Consider the following 16188-nt stretch of genomic DNA (forward strand, 5'->3'; position numbering starts at 1 on the left):
ACAAACTCAAGAAACTAGAAAGGGGATAAGTAGAAATGTACTATTGCAGCTGTGGCAGTACGAATGACAAGAAACTGGAAACGGAATGCGACGTAGAAATGTACTACTACAGCTGTGGCAGTACAAATAACAAGAAACCGAAAACGATTAAAGGCCGCGTTGGTCAGGGTGAAGAGGGCGCCTCGGTTTCAAGAAACAGAATATGGGGCAGGACTCCACCACTATAGATTGGACACTCCGATTCTACTGCTGGAAAACAAGAAACAGAATATCGGGCAGTAAAATCTAGTGAAACAGTATAGCTGTCTCCGAGTGTCGGGAAGAGTTCAGTAGTACGATTCTCCTTTGTTGACAGCGAAGAAAATCAACCACTAAGCCTCACGCAACACCAGCCTTAATAGTAATGGTTTGAGTTTATCGATCCATCAATCGAGATACAACAATAGCTGTTTTACAACTAGAAACCTACATGGCTAATAGTCCTCCTAAGAGCTATAACGGCTTATTACTATTATAAAGAGCTTAGTAGTATAGAAGGCATAGTTATTAAAGGGTGTAAATTAAGGCTGTAACTATAAATGCATTTATATGCCACTATACGTTTTTAGCTATAGTAAGGCTAACTAGGAGGATCTATTAGGTAAGGCTATGTAGTATGGAGGGGGGAGAGGGCTAAGCGTTACATAATAAGGGTACCTGTAGAAACTATGCACTTCGCTTCCTCTCGTGTCCTAAACGCGCATTTCGCTTCCTCCAACCTCGAGCGAAAGCGAAAAATAGTTTGGTCACAACGATTATATTCCGAAATCCCGCATCTAATCCCCTCACCAGTGTCGCTGCCCCTGCGCCAACCCTGGCGAAAACTCCTTCCCGACCTCCGACTCACCCTTACTACTCTCCCAAACGCGCCACCAATCCCACAACCGCCCCGCCTCCTCGCACATCCTCACATCCCCTCTCTCAGCCCTCTCTCTTAATTCGCTCGTGACGAATGCCAAGACATCATGCCCCAAGTCTCCATCCTTCAATAGGCACGGTCGATCCCGGACAATCGCAACAGTACGATCAATAACATACGCCGCTAGCAAGGTATTAGCTTCCAGACTACCTGCTGTAAGAGTGCCCATATTCAGGCCCAAGTCAAAGCAAGCAGCTACGATGTTTGCATTTAGGATGTAGAGATTTAGTTCCTGGGAGCTGGAAACCAGGATAAAGATGGCGAGGAGGATGCCGGATTGAATGCCTGGGAGAGAATCCCATTTTCCAGTGCCGTAGGATTTGATGCCCAGGTAGAAGTAGTGCTGAGCAAGCAGAGGTGGTTGCGAACATCGTTGTGAAAGAATGAAGGATGAGATGGCCCATGCGAAAAGTCCGCTGCTCCTTTTTCCAGGTTGTGAAGGTGTCAAATGGGAGTCGTTTACTGAAGGGCAATCCTGCATGGCTTGTGGTGGCAAAATTGAGAATAGGGGTTGGATGACTTCATAGAACGTGCGGTTGTAGAGGTAGCCTTTAGTTTGGTTTTGGATAGATACCCCACAGGTGCCATCTTCCAGCGAGAGTGTCTGACTTTGCATAGACTCTGTGAAATGCATCCGTTGAAGACTAGGAGTTGAAATGGCCTTGGTAGTTTCGTAGAAGAGCTCACTAAGGTCTTGTTCCGGCCAACCAGATTGCTGGCCTATAGGAAAGACATCCGATGTTGCCCTACGACGTGAATTCTTACCTTCGCCATATATATCAAAATCGTGGCTGAGCGAGTTCATTGAAGAACGTCTGGAATGTGATGGTAGGCTCTGGTTTGTGACGGAAAGGTTGTCGCAGTCAGACACGTAACTTGGTGCTATGATTGAGGGTGTGGAGAGACCGCTCCATGAACTAACACTTAGTTCTGGTAGGCAAAACAAAGGCAGGTCCGTATCTGGCCCGTTGAATTGAGACAAAGTGGGAGATTGAGGTCGGAATCCATCCCATGAAGTTATTTCGATCTGGGGAATTTCCAGAGTGAGTTGCGACGGATTAATAGGTAGCCTGTGGCGCTCTTGGGGACGCAGCGACGCTAGGAAATCACCTTGCATAGATGTTTCGCTAGGACAAAGAGATATCGCCCTTGGGCGTCCGTGATTTCTGTGTTCGTTCTGATTAGGGGTTGGCTCCGCTGAGAACGGCGCTGTAGACCAAGGTGGTACATCGCTAGGACTGAAATGCTCTGGTACGCTTGGAGTCGCACTTGGTGGATGGCTCCATGCCAGAAAACTTTGAGAATATTCGCTCAGAACGGATGGAAAGTCGTCTAATTTCGGCTCATGGAAACCGGGCGAAGAAGGTGTCTGTAGTGTCAGCCTAGGCGGCTCCAACCTTCCTGGTGATTGTGATGGTCTAGCTGCTGGACTGGATATGAATTCTTGTGCCAGTCCTGGCATGCTCACATCAGCAATATGATTGTTTGGGTTGGTGTGTATCGCAACAAGCTTCTCTTCCAGACATCTAATTCTATCCTCTAGAGCGCTGAATTCAAAGTCAGCATGATGGGTCCTAGTCGAATGTGAACAAGACACGAAAGAACCCACGCCTGCTGTTGTTCTTCCCTCTTTTCTGCTGAATCTTGAAATTTACATACGACGCGCATCCTTGTGCACTGCTCGCAAGGAAAGAACTCGTCACATTTAATCTTCCTCCTCCTGCAGCGCTCACAAGCCTTTGCCGCCATTTGGCGAGGTGGTTTCCTAGTCGCCATTTCTTTATTGTATATCCTCTAGTCTCTAGTCGTGAATCCGCTGCGATTCGATCCAGATCCAATTGAGCTAGGTCTCTTAGCCCCTTTCGGTTTCATTTAAAAGATAGTTAGACTCACATGTTTCCAAAAAGCACGGCCACGCAAATACTGCAATCCCCTTACTTACTTCCCCGACCCAAGGAGCCGACACGCTCAATTCCCCGATTATCCCAGAAGAAGGACTGCTAGAAAGTATTCAGTCTCGTCCATCCAGCAGCCACCCACACAATCTGAATCCTCGCTCTATAGCCTTCCTAGTGTCGATTCAGCTGCTACATTCTCTCTTCATAGGCTTTGAAGGAATCCCTGAGGGTTTTCCTGGAAATGGAGGATTGGTCTGATGGACTCCAATTGTGGTGCAGAAAATTGACACTTCCATTTCATTCATTCCAGCTACTCACGATGCGCATGAGCCCTGGCATATATTCTTCCGGATGTGCGACAAAGGCAGACAGGCTTCGGAGACCAGCCTCAGAATGAAGCGGGGTCACGTTGGGGCTGTGCCTGTCTTGGTTTACGGATACAGAACTTGGCACCTCTCAGTTGCTGCGATTGTGGGCTGTCCCGCACTCTCCACTCAACCAACTGTCGACGGAACATGATACAGAACTTGGCACTTCTCACTTGTTGCGAGCGCTAGCCGTCTCGCTATCTCCACTCAACCAACTGTCAACCGAACATGAGTGCACTGCCTCAATTGACTTCTACTTCTATGTACCCACTCCTCTCTTTCCTCTCCAACCATTAACCTCGAGAACAATACGGAACTAAGATTACCCGTCGCGCATACCAACACGCAAAGGCGGGCATCCCCTCCCACTAACACCGCCGTCCTAGAATCAAATTAGCGGCAAGCGGGGGTGGTGGAGTAAACTTAGTTATCCACCACCCGCTCGCTTGGCTAAGAGACACAGTCCCGAATTTTGCCATTGCTCATCCCGATGCCCAGATTATATCATGCCAGGCAAGAACTGCTGAACTATACTTCGCATTAGATAGGCAGCCTTGTCATATATTCACGGGGACTGGCCAATCACATAATTTTGAAAGAATTTGGTGCCGTATTTGCACCATGCAATTCTTTGTAGGCGCCGCCCTAGTCTGCCCTCAAAGGTTCGAATGGGGCATTTAGCTTTGAGCACAGGCCTACAGGCCTACAGACCTGGGGTAAATCCTTGTTCAACAAGCACCGCTCAATTATAATTAAGTTGATGCCCCGGAAAGAACACCGAGTTCCGCTGCCAATGTGATATAAATTTTGAAGCAATTTACAGTATCTTGCCATGTACAGCCTATCCTCAACTCTAGGGACTTCCCGTGTCTATCTCCCGAGAATCATCTAATCCTCCTATATCCTCTAAATAAAACTATTCAACCTAACTATAAGACTCATCTCGAGTGCGGGGCCAGTGAACACTGCACTCGACACCATCATAACCTCTCCTATCTCGCCGTGAAGAAGCTCAGCACCGTCTACGCCCCAATTTTAGGATTCTTATCTCCCCTATAAGTCAACCCTGTTATCCCTACATTCTCCACATGCATTCCACTCTCATCCTTCTCAAGCACTTTGCCTTCAAGATCGGTGATACTCGGGGCGCCGAATAATTCGTCCATCTCATCTAGGGTCTTGCCTTTAGTCTCTGGAATGAAGAAATAGGCCCAGAAACCCATAAGCACCATAAGTGTCCCGAAGAACATGTAGGTGCCATAGCCGAGGGAGGTGATCTGTAGAATGTGTGTTAGTGGGATGAATGGTAATGAAGGTAAGTAGGATCGGGAGATGGAGACGTGCAAGGAATAATAAGAGGGAGGAATTTACCATATATGGAGTTGTACGGGAGATAACGAAAGACCATAGCCATTGGTCAGCAGTCTATATGTCCGTATTAGATCGTTGAAAATTTGTAGTAGAAAGGTACGAGAACTTACGGTGAGAGCCACACAAAGCAATCTAATATCATGAGGGAAGATTTCAGAGCAGTAGACCCAGGTGATACCTGTTTATCGTTACACGTTCGCAATTTTGACATCTTTCAAGCACAGAACCAACTCGATCTAAAAAATAGAAAAAGGGTGAGAGCACATACCTTGCCAAGTCGCGCAATAAATAAACCCATAAAGATACACACACACCATCGCTATGTACCCAGCAGCACTCTGTGACACATGGCCGGAAGCAGCTGCAGTCGCTGGGTCGGCTTTGAATACATAGCCGCCAATGTACCACATTGGGAGGGAGCCGATGAAGGCACCGTAGATAAGACCGTTGCGGCGGCCGACTCGCTCAACGAGATATATTGACTGTGGGTTAGATATTAGTGACTATCGCAGTTTGGAGGCGGTACGTGACATACGAAGACAACCATGCCTAAGGTTTTGGCAACACCGTAAAATCCTGTTGCAAAAAGCTTGGTATCGGTTCCTGTGATGCCGAGAGTTTCGAAGATACGGGGAGAATAGTACGTGATAATATTAACACCGGTGAGGTTCTGGAAGGCCATGAGCAGCAATCCGATGACAATGCGATTCCTCGTTCCTTTTTCAAACAAGCGCTTGAACATATATTTCTTGCTCATCTTTCCGCCACCTGGGGGCATTCCAATCAATGCTTGAGCGCGAATACTAGCCATTTCATCACGGATATATTCGTCATCGGTGGAGAGATTTCGGATCCAACACAATGTCTCCTTGGCCTTCTCCCAGTCGTCTTGCATCGCATACCAACGGGGTGATTCGGGGCACCAAAAAATGCCGATAAAGAGGAGGGCTCCAGGAACAAGCTGAAGGGCTAATGGAATAATCCATTGGGTTTTGGTAGAATCACTGATGGTTTGGTTGACGGCATAATTGATCCAAAAGCCACACATGCCTCCGGCTCTATGAGCATTGTTAGTGGCATACGGATAATGTAGAAGGGAAGACATACTGAGACAGGATTTCAAATATACCGACCAAACGACCCCGTATAGAGGGTGGTGAGGTCTCGGCGATATAGACCGGGACGAGAAGGGAGACGGAGCCGATACCGAGGCCAGCAATGGCCCGACCTGCAATGATCAATTCGATTTTACCATTCGAGGCAGTCTGAAAGGTCAGCTTCTAGTTGCATGATTATTAATGCGACAGTTACCATAAGTATTCCTCCAAGCAAGAAGATTAAACTCGCGAATATGATAGCCTTTTTGCGACCAAACTTCTCACCAAGAGGGAATGTGAGGAGGGCACCTAAAATGGTATTAGGACGATTCACTTTCTAAGAGTACCATTACTCCATACCGAAGAATGTCCCAGCCTGGAACGTGGAAACAATGTTTCCCTGAAGCGTATCCCGTTGGTGCTGAGTTGCTTTGTTAAGGCCAAAATCCCTCTTGAAGGAATCCAGAGCCACCGCATAATTATAAGCCTGGAACTCTAGAGACGAGAGTTATTCAACTTACTTGTACCACCTATAACAGATGTATCGTAACCCACTGCAATGCACGTCAATCACACCTACAAAGACCAAGGTGGAAGGAAGGTAAGAGTCACATACTAGCAACGGAACCCATAGACGCAATAATAGCGATCATATGAATCCTCCAATTCCTCACCGCAGGCGGATCATCGGTATTGTTGGCATGTAAAGCGAAACCCATCTTCGTCGACTTCAGAACTGATAGTGGTTTTGGGACGGGCAAGTTCAAGATGCTCTTGGCACTAGAAAAAGAAAATGGCAGCGCGAATATGTACCAAGGCGTGTTGAGAGATGTAGCAGTCACCAATAATGCACGCGACAACCCATCATTTATAGAACATAGCTGAGGGGTTATTGTTTAGTTTTAGCAAGTGTCTACCCCACCCCACTCCATCATTTTCCACGTTTGTTGAGGTGAAATCCGGGGTGAAATCCGGGGTAGGAGGAGGGGAAGGATGAGAATTGCGGTAGATGGTACGATGGAGGAAGTGCTAGGGCACAGGGGGTGTGGGGATGTGGGGATGTAGGGGTGTAGGGATTGAGGGATGTAGGCAAGGACAAAAGCGGAGTAGGAGCTGCGTGGAAGCGCAGCAAACCGTCAACTAACAGCGGCAACGCTCTACACCAAGGAAAACGGAACCTCGTGGCATTTTTTTGTGGGGATCTCTGCCGCCATAGAGTACCTAGGGTGCCTCTGTAGCGTCCTTTGATCTTTCCAAGATAAAGTCAGGACCCTAAAGTGAGGGGTTTTCAAATTTGTACTACGACAAACGACTCTAGAGGTAGTCTATACGGAAGATCGATAGAGACTGGATGTAATGGATAATTACATAATATGTTCTGGTCACATGACACGTCTATAAGACCCAGTGCACATCGATTTTGTTGTGTTGTTTATGTCTGCGGTGTAAGCTGCTGTCGAAAAAGAAACTGTGCCCTGTCAATCTTCGAGGCAAATGGCGGAGTGTACCGGAACTTTCACCTGGCACGAAAACCTTATTTGCGCCAGATTCGTCCTTAGCTTATAGAATACCCTGCCGTGGCAGCCACCTGCATAAAGAAGTCGCCGTGGCAGAAAAATCGGAGAACGCCAGGTACAGAAAGTGGGGAACGGAGTTGCTCCGCGCTTAGCTGGACTCGACTCGAACGTTTCGTTAGGAGTTAGCGCGGCTGGGAAGTCGGAGAACGCAGGGAAAAGAAAGTGGGAACGGAGTTGCTCCGCGCTTGGCTAGTAACATCTCAAGGGTTTCGTTGCTCCTAGTTGGGAAAGCTTTAGGCGGTGGCTGGCGATCATGGAGTACTCCGTGGCGTGTGCTGTACTATGTTGCGTGTACGGCACGGAGCAAGGCTAATACCCATCTGAGCCTTACTTCCTGGCCGACGTTGTCGGCATCCAAGCCAATCCGACCAAGCTTTCACGGGGCCTAATCTTCTCAGATGTGAGGATTTTGATTTCTGCACAGCCTCCATGTTGGCTCTTATATACCAACAGCCTGAGGGCTTATGCCTTCCTGATCATTCTGCTTCGCATCATCATCCCTTACTTGCTTATCTCAGGAAGACAAGATGCTATCAGTACCAAAATTACAGGTGCGCAATCAAGTGAGTCGCAAGTCTTTTTCTACTGAAAACACCTGGTTTTTTCTAACAGATCTTTAGGAGGGTAGTGCAGACACAGACGAGATATCCCTCACAACAACACGGCATTCTCGGTCTGCATCAGCCGTATCCGGCTCATCCTTCCTCAGCCTTCCCGCAACGCCTAGCGGAGTTAGCAATGCCTCAACATTAGCATTTGAAAACATCGAAAATGCATTACAACCTGACCTAGGCACTGAGCAAGACTTTAAAGTCGACGACAACTGCTTCGCATACAGTCCAGGACAGTTGAATAAACTATTGAATCCAAAATCCCTCCCGGCCTTTGTTGCCCTCGGCGGCCTTTCCGGCCTAGCGCAGGGTTTAAGAACGGATATATACGCCGGATTAAGTGCCGATGAGACTTGCCTCGAAGGAAAGGTTTCTTTCGAAGAGGCTGTGGGCTATCGATCAAAGGTTCGCGATTACGGGGATTCGTCATCATCACAAGCAGTTGCTGTTCGCGGAAGTTCTTCGGATCCGTTTTACGACCGCGTCAGAGTTTACGGCCAGAACAAGATTCCAGGGAAGAAGGCTACTCCATTATGGAAACTCATGTGGATCGCATACAACGACGCGGTACTACTGCTGCTGACTGCGGCTGCAGTTATCAGTTTGGCACTTGGGTTATACGAAACGTTTGGTGCGAAGCACGAACCTGGAGCCCCTGCACCTGTCGACTGGGTTGAGGGTGTGGCAATCTGCGTTGCGATTGTTATCGTTGTGATGGTTGGAAGTCTGAATGATTGGCAGAAGGAGCGCGCGTTCGTTAAGTTGAATGCGAAGAAAGATGATAGGGAGGTGAAGGTCGTTCGCTCTGGGAGATCATTCATGGCCAACGTTCACGATATCTTGGCAGGAGACGTTCTCCACCTCGAAGTAAGATTCCTTGGATCTCACAACTAGAATTCAACTAACTCCTCCCAGCCTGGAGATATGATTCCCGTGGACGGCATCTTCATTAGTGGCCACAATGTCAAGTGCGACGAATCATCTGCTACAGGAGAATCGGATCAGATCAAGAAGACAGGGGGCGAGCAAGTCATGAGGCTATTGGAAAATGGCCACACGGACATGAAAAATTTGGATCCATTTATTATCTCCGGAGCCAAGGTTCTAGAAGGTGTCGGCACTTATCTCGTTACTTCAGTCGGGCCCAACTCCAGTTTTGGCAAGATTATGATCTCTATGAGAACTGATCCCGAGACCACCCCTCTTCAAGTCAAGCTCAACGGCCTCGCCACTGCCATTGCTAAACTTGGCTCTGCCGCCGCCGCTCTCTTGTTCTTCGTTCTCCTGTTCCGATTCTGTGCCGGCCTACCAGAGGACAGTCGCCCAGCTCCCGAGAAAGCTTCAACTTTCATGGATATTCTCATTGTCGCCATCACGGTTATTGTTGTGGCAGTTCCAGAAGGTCTTCCTCTTGCCGTCACTCTCGCTCTAGCATTCGCAACTACTCGTCTTCTGAAGGAGAACAACTTGGTCAGAATTTTGAAGTCTTGTGAGGTCATGGGAAATGCCACTACAATTTGCTCCGACAAGACTGGTACTCTCACAACCAACAGAATGACAGTCGTTGCTGGCCTTTTCGGTAAAAACGAAAGCTTCGAGAACAATGAATGCGCACAATTTGTTCAAGTAGTTTCTAAGGATATGAAGGGATTCCTCATAAAATCCATCGCGATTAACTCCACTGCTTTCGAAAGTCAAGGTGACAGTGATGAAGGATTCATTGGCTCAAAAACAGAAGTCGCCCTCCTCGAATTTGCCAAGGTTCATCTCGGAATGGACTCATTGTCCAATGAACGCGCCAACGCCGAAGTGGTTCAATTTTTTCCATTTGATTCCTCCAAGAAGTGTATGGGTGCGGTCATTAAGATTCCAAAGCAAGGTTATCGAATGTTTGTCAAGGGTGCTTCTGAGATCCTTCTCAAAGAATGTGCTTCTATTACCGATGTCAAAACTGGAGAATTATTGAATATCACATCTAAGATGCGAGAAGAGATTGAATCCACAATTTCGTCTTATGCAAAGAAGTCTCTCCGCACAATTGGTCTATGCTACAGAGATTTCCCATCCTGGCCTCCAGCTGGCACTAAAACACCAGCCGATCCTCACTCCGCTGAATTTAAACCCGTTCTCAAGGATATGATCCTCAATGGTGTCGTCGGTATCATGGATCCAGTCCGTGATGGTGTCCCAGACGCCGTCGCCAAGTGCCAACTCGCTGGTGTCAAAGTCCGTATGGTAACAGGTGATAATATTGAAACCGCACGTGCCATCGCCGTCGACTGTGGTATTCTCCGGAATGAGGACGAGATCATCATGGAAGGCCCTGATTTCCGCAAACTCAACGACGATGAACTACTCAATATTTTACCACGTCTTGCTGTCCTTGCCCGTTCATCTCCCACGGATAAACAGGTCCTTGTTCAGAAGCTTAAGGCTTTAGGCGATACTGTGGCCGTTACTGGTGATGGAACTAATGATGGTCCTGCACTTAAGGCTGCCGATGTTGGCTTTTCCATGGGTATTTCTGGCACTGAAGTTGCTAAGGAGGCCTCTTCTATCGTTCTTATGGATGACAACTTTGCCTCTATCGTCAAGGCCCTGATGTGGGGCCGCGCTGTCAACGACGCCGTCAGCAAGTTCCTCCAGGTAAGTTGCACAGCTCTCTTTCTTGATTTTAACTGACCATCTCGTCTCATAGTTCCAAATCACCGTAAACATTACTGCGGTACTTCTGACTTTTGTCTCTGCTGTCTCCAGTCCAGACATGACTTCCGTCTTAACGGCCGTTCAGCTCCTATGGGTCAACTTGATCATGGATACATTCGCCGCCCTCGCCCTCGCCACTGACCCACCCACCCTGGATATCCTCGACCGCAAGCCTGCCGGAAAGAAGGCACCTTTGATTACCATCAATATGTGGAAAATGATCATTGGCCAAGCCATCTTCCAACTGACAGTCACATTCATCCTCTACTTTGCCGGCGAGAAAATCCTCGGGTACGACACTACTGATCCACAGAAGAAGCTGGAACTTTCCACAATGGTGTTTAATACCTTTGTCTGGATGCAAATCTTTAACGAATTTAACAACAGACGTCTGGACAACAAACTTAACATCTTCGCCGGTATCCAGCGCAACTACTTCTTCATCGGCATCAACTGCATCATGGTCGGGGCCCAAATTGCAATCGTTTTTGTCGGCGGACAGGCCTTCAACATCACGCCTATTGATGGTATCCAATGGGCTATTTGCATCGTTCTTGCCGCGCTCAGTTTGCCGATGGCGGTGCTAATCAGGTTCTTCCCGGACCCGTGGTTTGCGACGTTTGCGAAGGTTATCTGCGGCCCATTCGCCGTTGCATACAGAGCTTGTCGTCGTGTTTGGGGGGGATTGAAGGCCAAGCTGCCAAGGAGAACTAAGAACCGTGAGATGGAGACGGGTGACCAGCAGGGAGAAGAGAGAGAAGAAAGCGGTAATGACGTCGAGACTGTTCCTGAGATTGTTGTTGCTAGGGAGAAGGACTTGGAGATGGGTGCTAATAGAGTCTAATGGGTTTTCTTGTGATTACTCGGTTTTTTTTGTTATTGTTATAGAACTAGAAAAAAAAGAATGGGGGATAATAGAGGCATGGCGTTTTACAAGTATTATAGCATTATAGTACAGGTCCAGTTGATGTTTCTTTTAGGTCTCCTTTTAGCTAGACTTTCCTACTAAGTTTCAATTTATTCCCTAATAAACCTGACCCTGTTTAAGTTGACGCGCGTTTACACGCCGATGCTGATTAAATACATGGATCTCGTTGGTCTAAGGAAGCTGATATAAGATACTAAGTCTATGCCACAGTGTGGTTTTGACGAAGATCAGGGTATGGTTGATGGTTTACTGCTGACATTTGAAAGGTCTAAGTTAGGAAGCGTTGATGAATTGATCGCGTGACAAGCGGCTGAATCGTAGTTGTTGTAAACTAGTACTATCAGCCAAAGAACAACGCGTAGGGGACCATAAGGGCTTTCAGTCCAACCTAGTCAGACATTACCTTCTTTTCTTCTCTTAGCCTCTAATAGCCTTTACTCTACCCGCAGACCATAGCAATAAAGGATATTAAAACGACTATTTAAGTGCCTAAGGTGGCGGAAACGGTGCCTAAAATATAGATAGGCTTCTTTGAAAATAGTGAGCAGTAGATCAACATATGTCGCGACTGTCGTTTAGGGAATTTGCAACAACAGTCCCTACATATTATGTAGAAGTCATATGTTGTTACCTTTAAGTTATGCCTCAAGTATTTATCTCGTCTACAGTAATTGATAAAAACGTTATTTTTATCAACTGAGGCTCGACTACTTGCTATAGTATCTGTAAATACCTATTTTACCTGTAGAAGATTCCGATTTTATAAAGCCTGATCTTAGCCCCACTGCATGAGTGTCATTGGCTGACTTATGCTAATATGGGGGGTTCCAAAGAGCGCGACTGACGCCAGTGCGGTTTAAATTTTTAGCTAATTATCTAAGAGGAGACTGCTCTCGCTGGGTGCTCGTCGAGGGATGGGTTCGGGTAAGTGTCGGCGTCAGGCTTTCTCTTCGTTGAGCTGGTGTTTTGAGTCGAATGGTGTTTACTGTAGTTTTCACCGTGCTGTCGTCTTGGGCCGACTGGCGTTTTAAGGAGACTTTTGTTTTCCCGGTGTATTCCTAGACTTATGAGTGGGCTGTCGTTTTGAGCCGCCTGGTGTTTTACCATGGTTTTGACCATGCCGTCGTTTTGGGCAGACTATCGCTTTGGGCCGACTGGTGTTTTCCTGGGGTTTTTCCTCTGTTTGGTTTAACCAGGCAGGCGCTTTGAGAGGACTAGTGTTTTCCTGGTGATTCCTTGGATTTATCCAGACTGGGCATTTTGGCCGAGTAAACTAGCTATTAGAAGACCGTTGGGCCTGGTTGACACCGTTGAAACAGGTGGTTATATCCATAGTGTGCTCACCTGAACGAATATCCAACCCCTGAGTTTCCATCGAGCTTTCCGGATACCCCACATCTCACACCCACTGATCACAATCACGAACACAAGCACAAATCACACATCACCATCACCAACAAAGACAAGACACATTCCGAACCAAATCCTCATAGATATTTACGTAAAGCTCATAAGCTCATAAACTACGTACCAGCAAGCTGGACCATATCTTTATCCCCCACCCCACAATTCAAAAACGCCATTCCCATGCCCACCACCACACTTTAAATTTCTTATTTCCTATCACACCCACCACCCATCTATTTCGCCACCGCAGCACTCAGCACCTGTGTCCTGAAGAAGCCACCCTTAGTCCTCTCAATGACCTGCTGATACACGCTGCTCGGCGGGTGGTTCATCACAACCGTGCCCTCCTTATAATCGATCTTGGCATCAACACGCGTATCACGAATGAGGTTAACGATCCACTTCTCGCCCTCGTCCTGGTCGAGCCCCAGACGCGCCGAGAGGTCCTTAATATCAATCCTCTGATGAATCTTGCAGTAGCTCTCCGAGATCAGGTGGCGCGCGGCCTCCACAAACGCATCGGACGCAGCGACGAGGAAGAAGTCCCCGCGAAGTACCTCCTCCGCCTCGATGAGCTTGCGCTGGGCCTCCTCGAAGTCAAAGTCCACGTACAGCGCCTTGATGAAGTCGGTGACCGGGTCGCTGTACTCGTACGTCTCCTGCTTGACGATGCGGATGATGTCCTTGAGCTGCTTCTGGTACTGGCCCGTGTTGCGCGTGCGGCTGCGGTTGGTGATGACCGCTGCGGCGAGGTAGCGGAGGACCCAGGGGCAGGCGGTCTGGATGGTGTTGATGAAGGGCGCGGAGAAGAAGAGGTCGCAGATTGTGTCGCGCGCGGGCTCGTAGTTGAAGAAGGGGAAGAGAGCCCAGTGGATTAGCCACGCGCGGTGGTTGAGCTGCGCGAGCGGGTTGGCGAAGAGCTTGGTGTCGATGGAGTCTTTGACTTTGGTGACTTCCTCCATGGCGGACTCCCAGTTGGTGGTCAGGATCTCGGAGGCGAGCTTTCCCCAAGTGGCGGCGGAGACCTTGGTCTCGTCGGTGGAGAGGACACGGAACTGGTAGAGCAGCTCGGCGGCGGCACCGTAGTTACCACAGCTGTACTGGAAGTTACCGAAGTCGTAAAGCACGTCGACCATCTCGGGGGTGACCTATTATCGACGCGTTAGCAAGTCCATCCATCCAAAACTCGTCGACGAAAAAAATTATGTCGCGGGGCCAAAAACACATACCTCATGCTCCTTCTTCAAGTACTCCAAGTTAGCCACCTTATCCGCCCTCAAATTCGTAATAACATCCTCCCTCCCCAACAAATCCGTAATCGCCGCCGACTCCTGCTCAAACTGATCCAACCTCTCCAGCACGGCCTGCCTCTTCGCGCCAAACTCCTTCGGCGGCTCCGCCACATCGTTGATCTCAGTATACAAGCTCGCCACATAATCCGTCATATTCGTCGTCTTCAACAACTCGTACTTCGCCCTCGTGATCTCCTGGCTATCCTCCTCATCCTCCTGCTGCTCGGCCACGAACTGTAGTAGGGGGAAAATAAGATGGCGATCCAGGTGCGTGATCAGCTTGGGAAGAAGGTTGTTCTCCTCGCTGATCTGCTCAGCTGTCTTGGCTGGCGCAGGCGCGCTCGCTGTGTCCGCCATGATTGCGGTTTTTTGCGAGTTTTCTTGACGTGGTGGTTGAGGTAGACCTTGGCCGGGGGGAGGTCGTCGTGCGTGGGGTGAGGAAGTGGATGGGAAAGATTGTGTGCGCCAAGACTTTGCGGATTAAGCGTGGTCCCGAAAAACTGGCGCTAAGCCTTTTCGGGTGCAGCGTCGCGAAATGTAACGACGGAAAGTTGAGCGAGCGAGCTGGGGATAGTTACGAGAAGGGTGAATAAACGCAGCGAGCAGCAACAGTCACTCATTTTTTTGATATTCACAATGGCACTCGCATCCCTCCGCCCAGCGGCATACATGTCCTTCCTCCGCCCCCTCGCCCTCCCCCGCGCCGCAACCCTCACGCGCTTCCTCTCCACCAGCCCTGCCGTCCAATCCAGCACCGAAGCCACGACCACGACCTCCTCCTCCACGACCTCCTCCCAGAGCCTCGAGTACCGCGTCTCTCGCACTCCCTCGGCACAGCTACCCATCTACCTCCTCGCTAAGCGCGGCGGGAACCTGAAGCAGACGAGGGTGAAGAAGATTGAGGGGAATATTGCGCAGTTGAGGGAGGATCTGAAGGTTGCGTTGGGGATTGAGGAGGATAGGGAGATTCAGGTGAATCATTTGACGAGGCATATTATTGTTAAGGTATGTTTTTGGCCGTTGCTGGTTTCCTTGTTCTGTGGGAGTAAAGGAGGGGGGGGTTGAATTGGATCTGGGAGCATGGCTAACATTTTGAATAGGGACACCGCAAACCGGAGGTTGCCAAGTTTCTGGAGGAGCATAAGTTTTAAGAGAAGGACAGAGAGAGGAGTCATAGAGTGAGAGAGTGAGGGGGGGAGAGAGAGGAGGAGGAAGAACTGTATTACAAAAATGGAGTGTATATTATAAGGCCATCATCACGAGCAGTTTACCAGCGCATATATGTATAAAAAGCCAGAGAAAGAATCAAACCAGATCAGACCATTCAATCTCACCATCGTGAAAACCCCCCCCCAACATCCAAACATAAAAAAGGACATCACCAGATACCTCGAAGCAGCACCAGCCCACTTCCTCCTCCACAAAGATCAACTCTTACGTGCGAGACTTCGCAGCCTGCGCCACCGCCGCCAGCCAGTTGCCGGGGATAAACCAAACTGAACCATGCGTCTCGGCCACGGCATTCGAGAGGAGACAGGTGAGAAGAAAGTAGCAACAGCGACAGCGACAACAGCACTCCCATCGGTGAGAAGACAGCAGCAGCGACAACAGCACTCAACCAGCAGCAAGAACCTCCCATCGACAACAACACCCACCGCCAACAACAGCACCCACCAAGCACCCCAACAACACCCCCCCCCCCAAGTCCCACAGCTTCAAAGACATCCCTCTACTAGTCCCGGATGCATTCGTAAATGGTGATGATGCTAAACCCAACTTCAGAGATCCCACGCGCGATTGGGCTGTTCATGCTATCATGGGTGGGTTATATAGAAGACGTTCACTACGCATAGTCATAGTTCAATCACACACACAAAGACTCAACATCATGCAAAGTAAACTATAAAAAATTCATCAAAACCATCTTCATTCACAAAAACATCTATATACAACCCTTCTCCCCCCCCCCCCCTCC

General features: G+C 48.7%; 5 protein-coding genes across 5 annotated transcripts; 2 read left to right on the forward strand and 3 right to left on the reverse strand.

Annotated features, from left to right (window-relative positions):
* Nucleotides 1-553: 553 nt before the first annotated feature.
* On the reverse strand, nucleotides 554-3369 carry VE01_06205 (uncharacterized protein). Its single transcript, XM_018275658.2, has 3 exons — nucleotides 2852-3369; nucleotides 2568-2801; nucleotides 554-2505 (listed from the first exon to the last, which is right to left on the reverse strand). The coding sequence occupies exons 2-3, from the start codon at nucleotides 2732-2734 to the stop codon at nucleotides 825-827; spliced, it is 1848 nt and encodes a 615-aa protein (XP_018128416.1). The 5' UTR covers nucleotides 2735-2801; nucleotides 2852-3369; the 3' UTR covers nucleotides 554-824.
* Nucleotides 3370-4087: 718 nt separating this feature from the next.
* Nucleotides 4088-6411, reverse strand: VE01_06206 (uncharacterized protein; the record flags this gene model as incomplete). The annotated part of the gene is made up of 9 exons (XM_018275659.2): nucleotides 4088-4501; nucleotides 4596-4649; nucleotides 4706-4773; nucleotides 4864-5077; nucleotides 5131-5653; nucleotides 5703-5860; nucleotides 5907-6001; nucleotides 6053-6187; nucleotides 6309-6411. The coding sequence occupies 9 exons, from the start codon at nucleotides 6409-6411 to the stop codon at nucleotides 4247-4249; spliced, it is 1605 nt and encodes a 534-aa protein (XP_018128419.1). The 3' UTR covers nucleotides 4088-4246.
* A 730-nt stretch (nucleotides 6412-7141) lies between these two features.
* Nucleotides 7142-11612, forward strand: PMC1 (plasma membrane calcium). The gene is made up of 4 exons (XM_018275660.2): nucleotides 7142-7832; nucleotides 7890-8747; nucleotides 8796-10526; nucleotides 10579-11612. Exons 1-4 carry the CDS (start codon nucleotides 7797-7799, stop codon nucleotides 11428-11430), a joined length of 3477 nt encoding a protein of 1158 aa, XP_018128418.1. The 5' UTR covers nucleotides 7142-7796; the 3' UTR covers nucleotides 11431-11612.
* Nucleotides 11613-12985: 1373 nt separating this feature from the next.
* Nucleotides 12986-14647, reverse strand: INT6 (eukaryotic translation initiation factor 3 subunit E). The gene is made up of 2 exons (XM_018275661.2): nucleotides 14151-14647; nucleotides 12986-14069 (listed from the first exon to the last, which is right to left on the reverse strand). Exons 1-2 carry the CDS (start codon nucleotides 14568-14570, stop codon nucleotides 13155-13157), a joined length of 1335 nt encoding a protein of 444 aa, XP_018128421.1. The 5' UTR covers nucleotides 14571-14647; the 3' UTR covers nucleotides 12986-13154.
* Nucleotides 14648-14791: 144 nt separating this feature from the next.
* Nucleotides 14792-15534, forward strand: VE01_06209 (uncharacterized protein). The gene is made up of 2 exons (XM_018275662.2): nucleotides 14792-15218; nucleotides 15314-15534. The coding sequence occupies exons 1-2, from the start codon at nucleotides 14850-14852 to the stop codon at nucleotides 15362-15364; spliced, it is 420 nt and encodes a 139-aa protein (XP_018128420.1). The 5' UTR covers nucleotides 14792-14849; the 3' UTR covers nucleotides 15365-15534.
* Nucleotides 15535-16188: the final 654 nt, after the last annotated feature.

This window comes from Pseudogymnoascus verrucosus (assembly GCF_001662655.1).
Source record: "Pseudogymnoascus verrucosus strain UAMH 10579 unplaced genomic scaffold scaffold_36, whole genome shotgun sequence".
NCBI classification, from domain to species: domain Eukaryota; kingdom Fungi; phylum Ascomycota; class Leotiomycetes; order Thelebolales; family Thelebolaceae; genus Pseudogymnoascus; species Pseudogymnoascus verrucosus.

Excerpts from the sequence above, each read along its gene's own strand:
- VE01_06205 (XM_018275658.2), bottom strand. The coding sequence starts at position 2,734 with ATGGCGACTAGGAAACCACCTCGCCAAATGGCGGCAAAGGCTTGTGAG. Across the intron at positions 2,506-2,567 it reads AGGGAAGAACAACAGCAGGC|CGCTCTAGAGGATAGAATTA; the intron begins GTGGGTTCTTTC and ends CTTTGAATTCAG.
- PMC1 (XM_018275660.2), top strand. The coding sequence starts at position 7,797 with ATGCTATCAGTACCAAAATTACAGGTGCGCAATCAA. Across the intron at positions 7,833-7,889 it reads AATTACAGGTGCGCAATCAA|GAGGGTAGTGCAGACACAGA; the intron begins GTGAGTCGCAAG and ends ACAGATCTTTAG. Across the intron at positions 8,748-8,795 it reads GAGACGTTCTCCACCTCGAA|CCTGGAGATATGATTCCCGT; the intron begins GTAAGATTCCTT and ends AACTCCTCCCAG.
- INT6 (XM_018275661.2), bottom strand. The coding sequence starts at position 14,570 with ATGGCGGACACAGCGAGCGCGCCTGCGCCAGCCAAGACAGCTGAGCAG. Across the intron at positions 14,070-14,150 it reads ACTTGAAGAAGGAGCATGAG|GTCACCCCCGAGATGGTCGA; the intron begins GTATGTGTTTTT and ends CGTCGATAATAG.
- VE01_06209 (XM_018275662.2), top strand. The coding sequence starts at position 14,850 with ATGGCACTCGCATCCCTCCGCCCAGCGGCATACATGTCCTTCCTCCGC. Across the intron at positions 15,219-15,313 it reads CGAGGCATATTATTGTTAAG|GGACACCGCAAACCGGAGGT; the intron begins GTATGTTTTTGG and ends CATTTTGAATAG.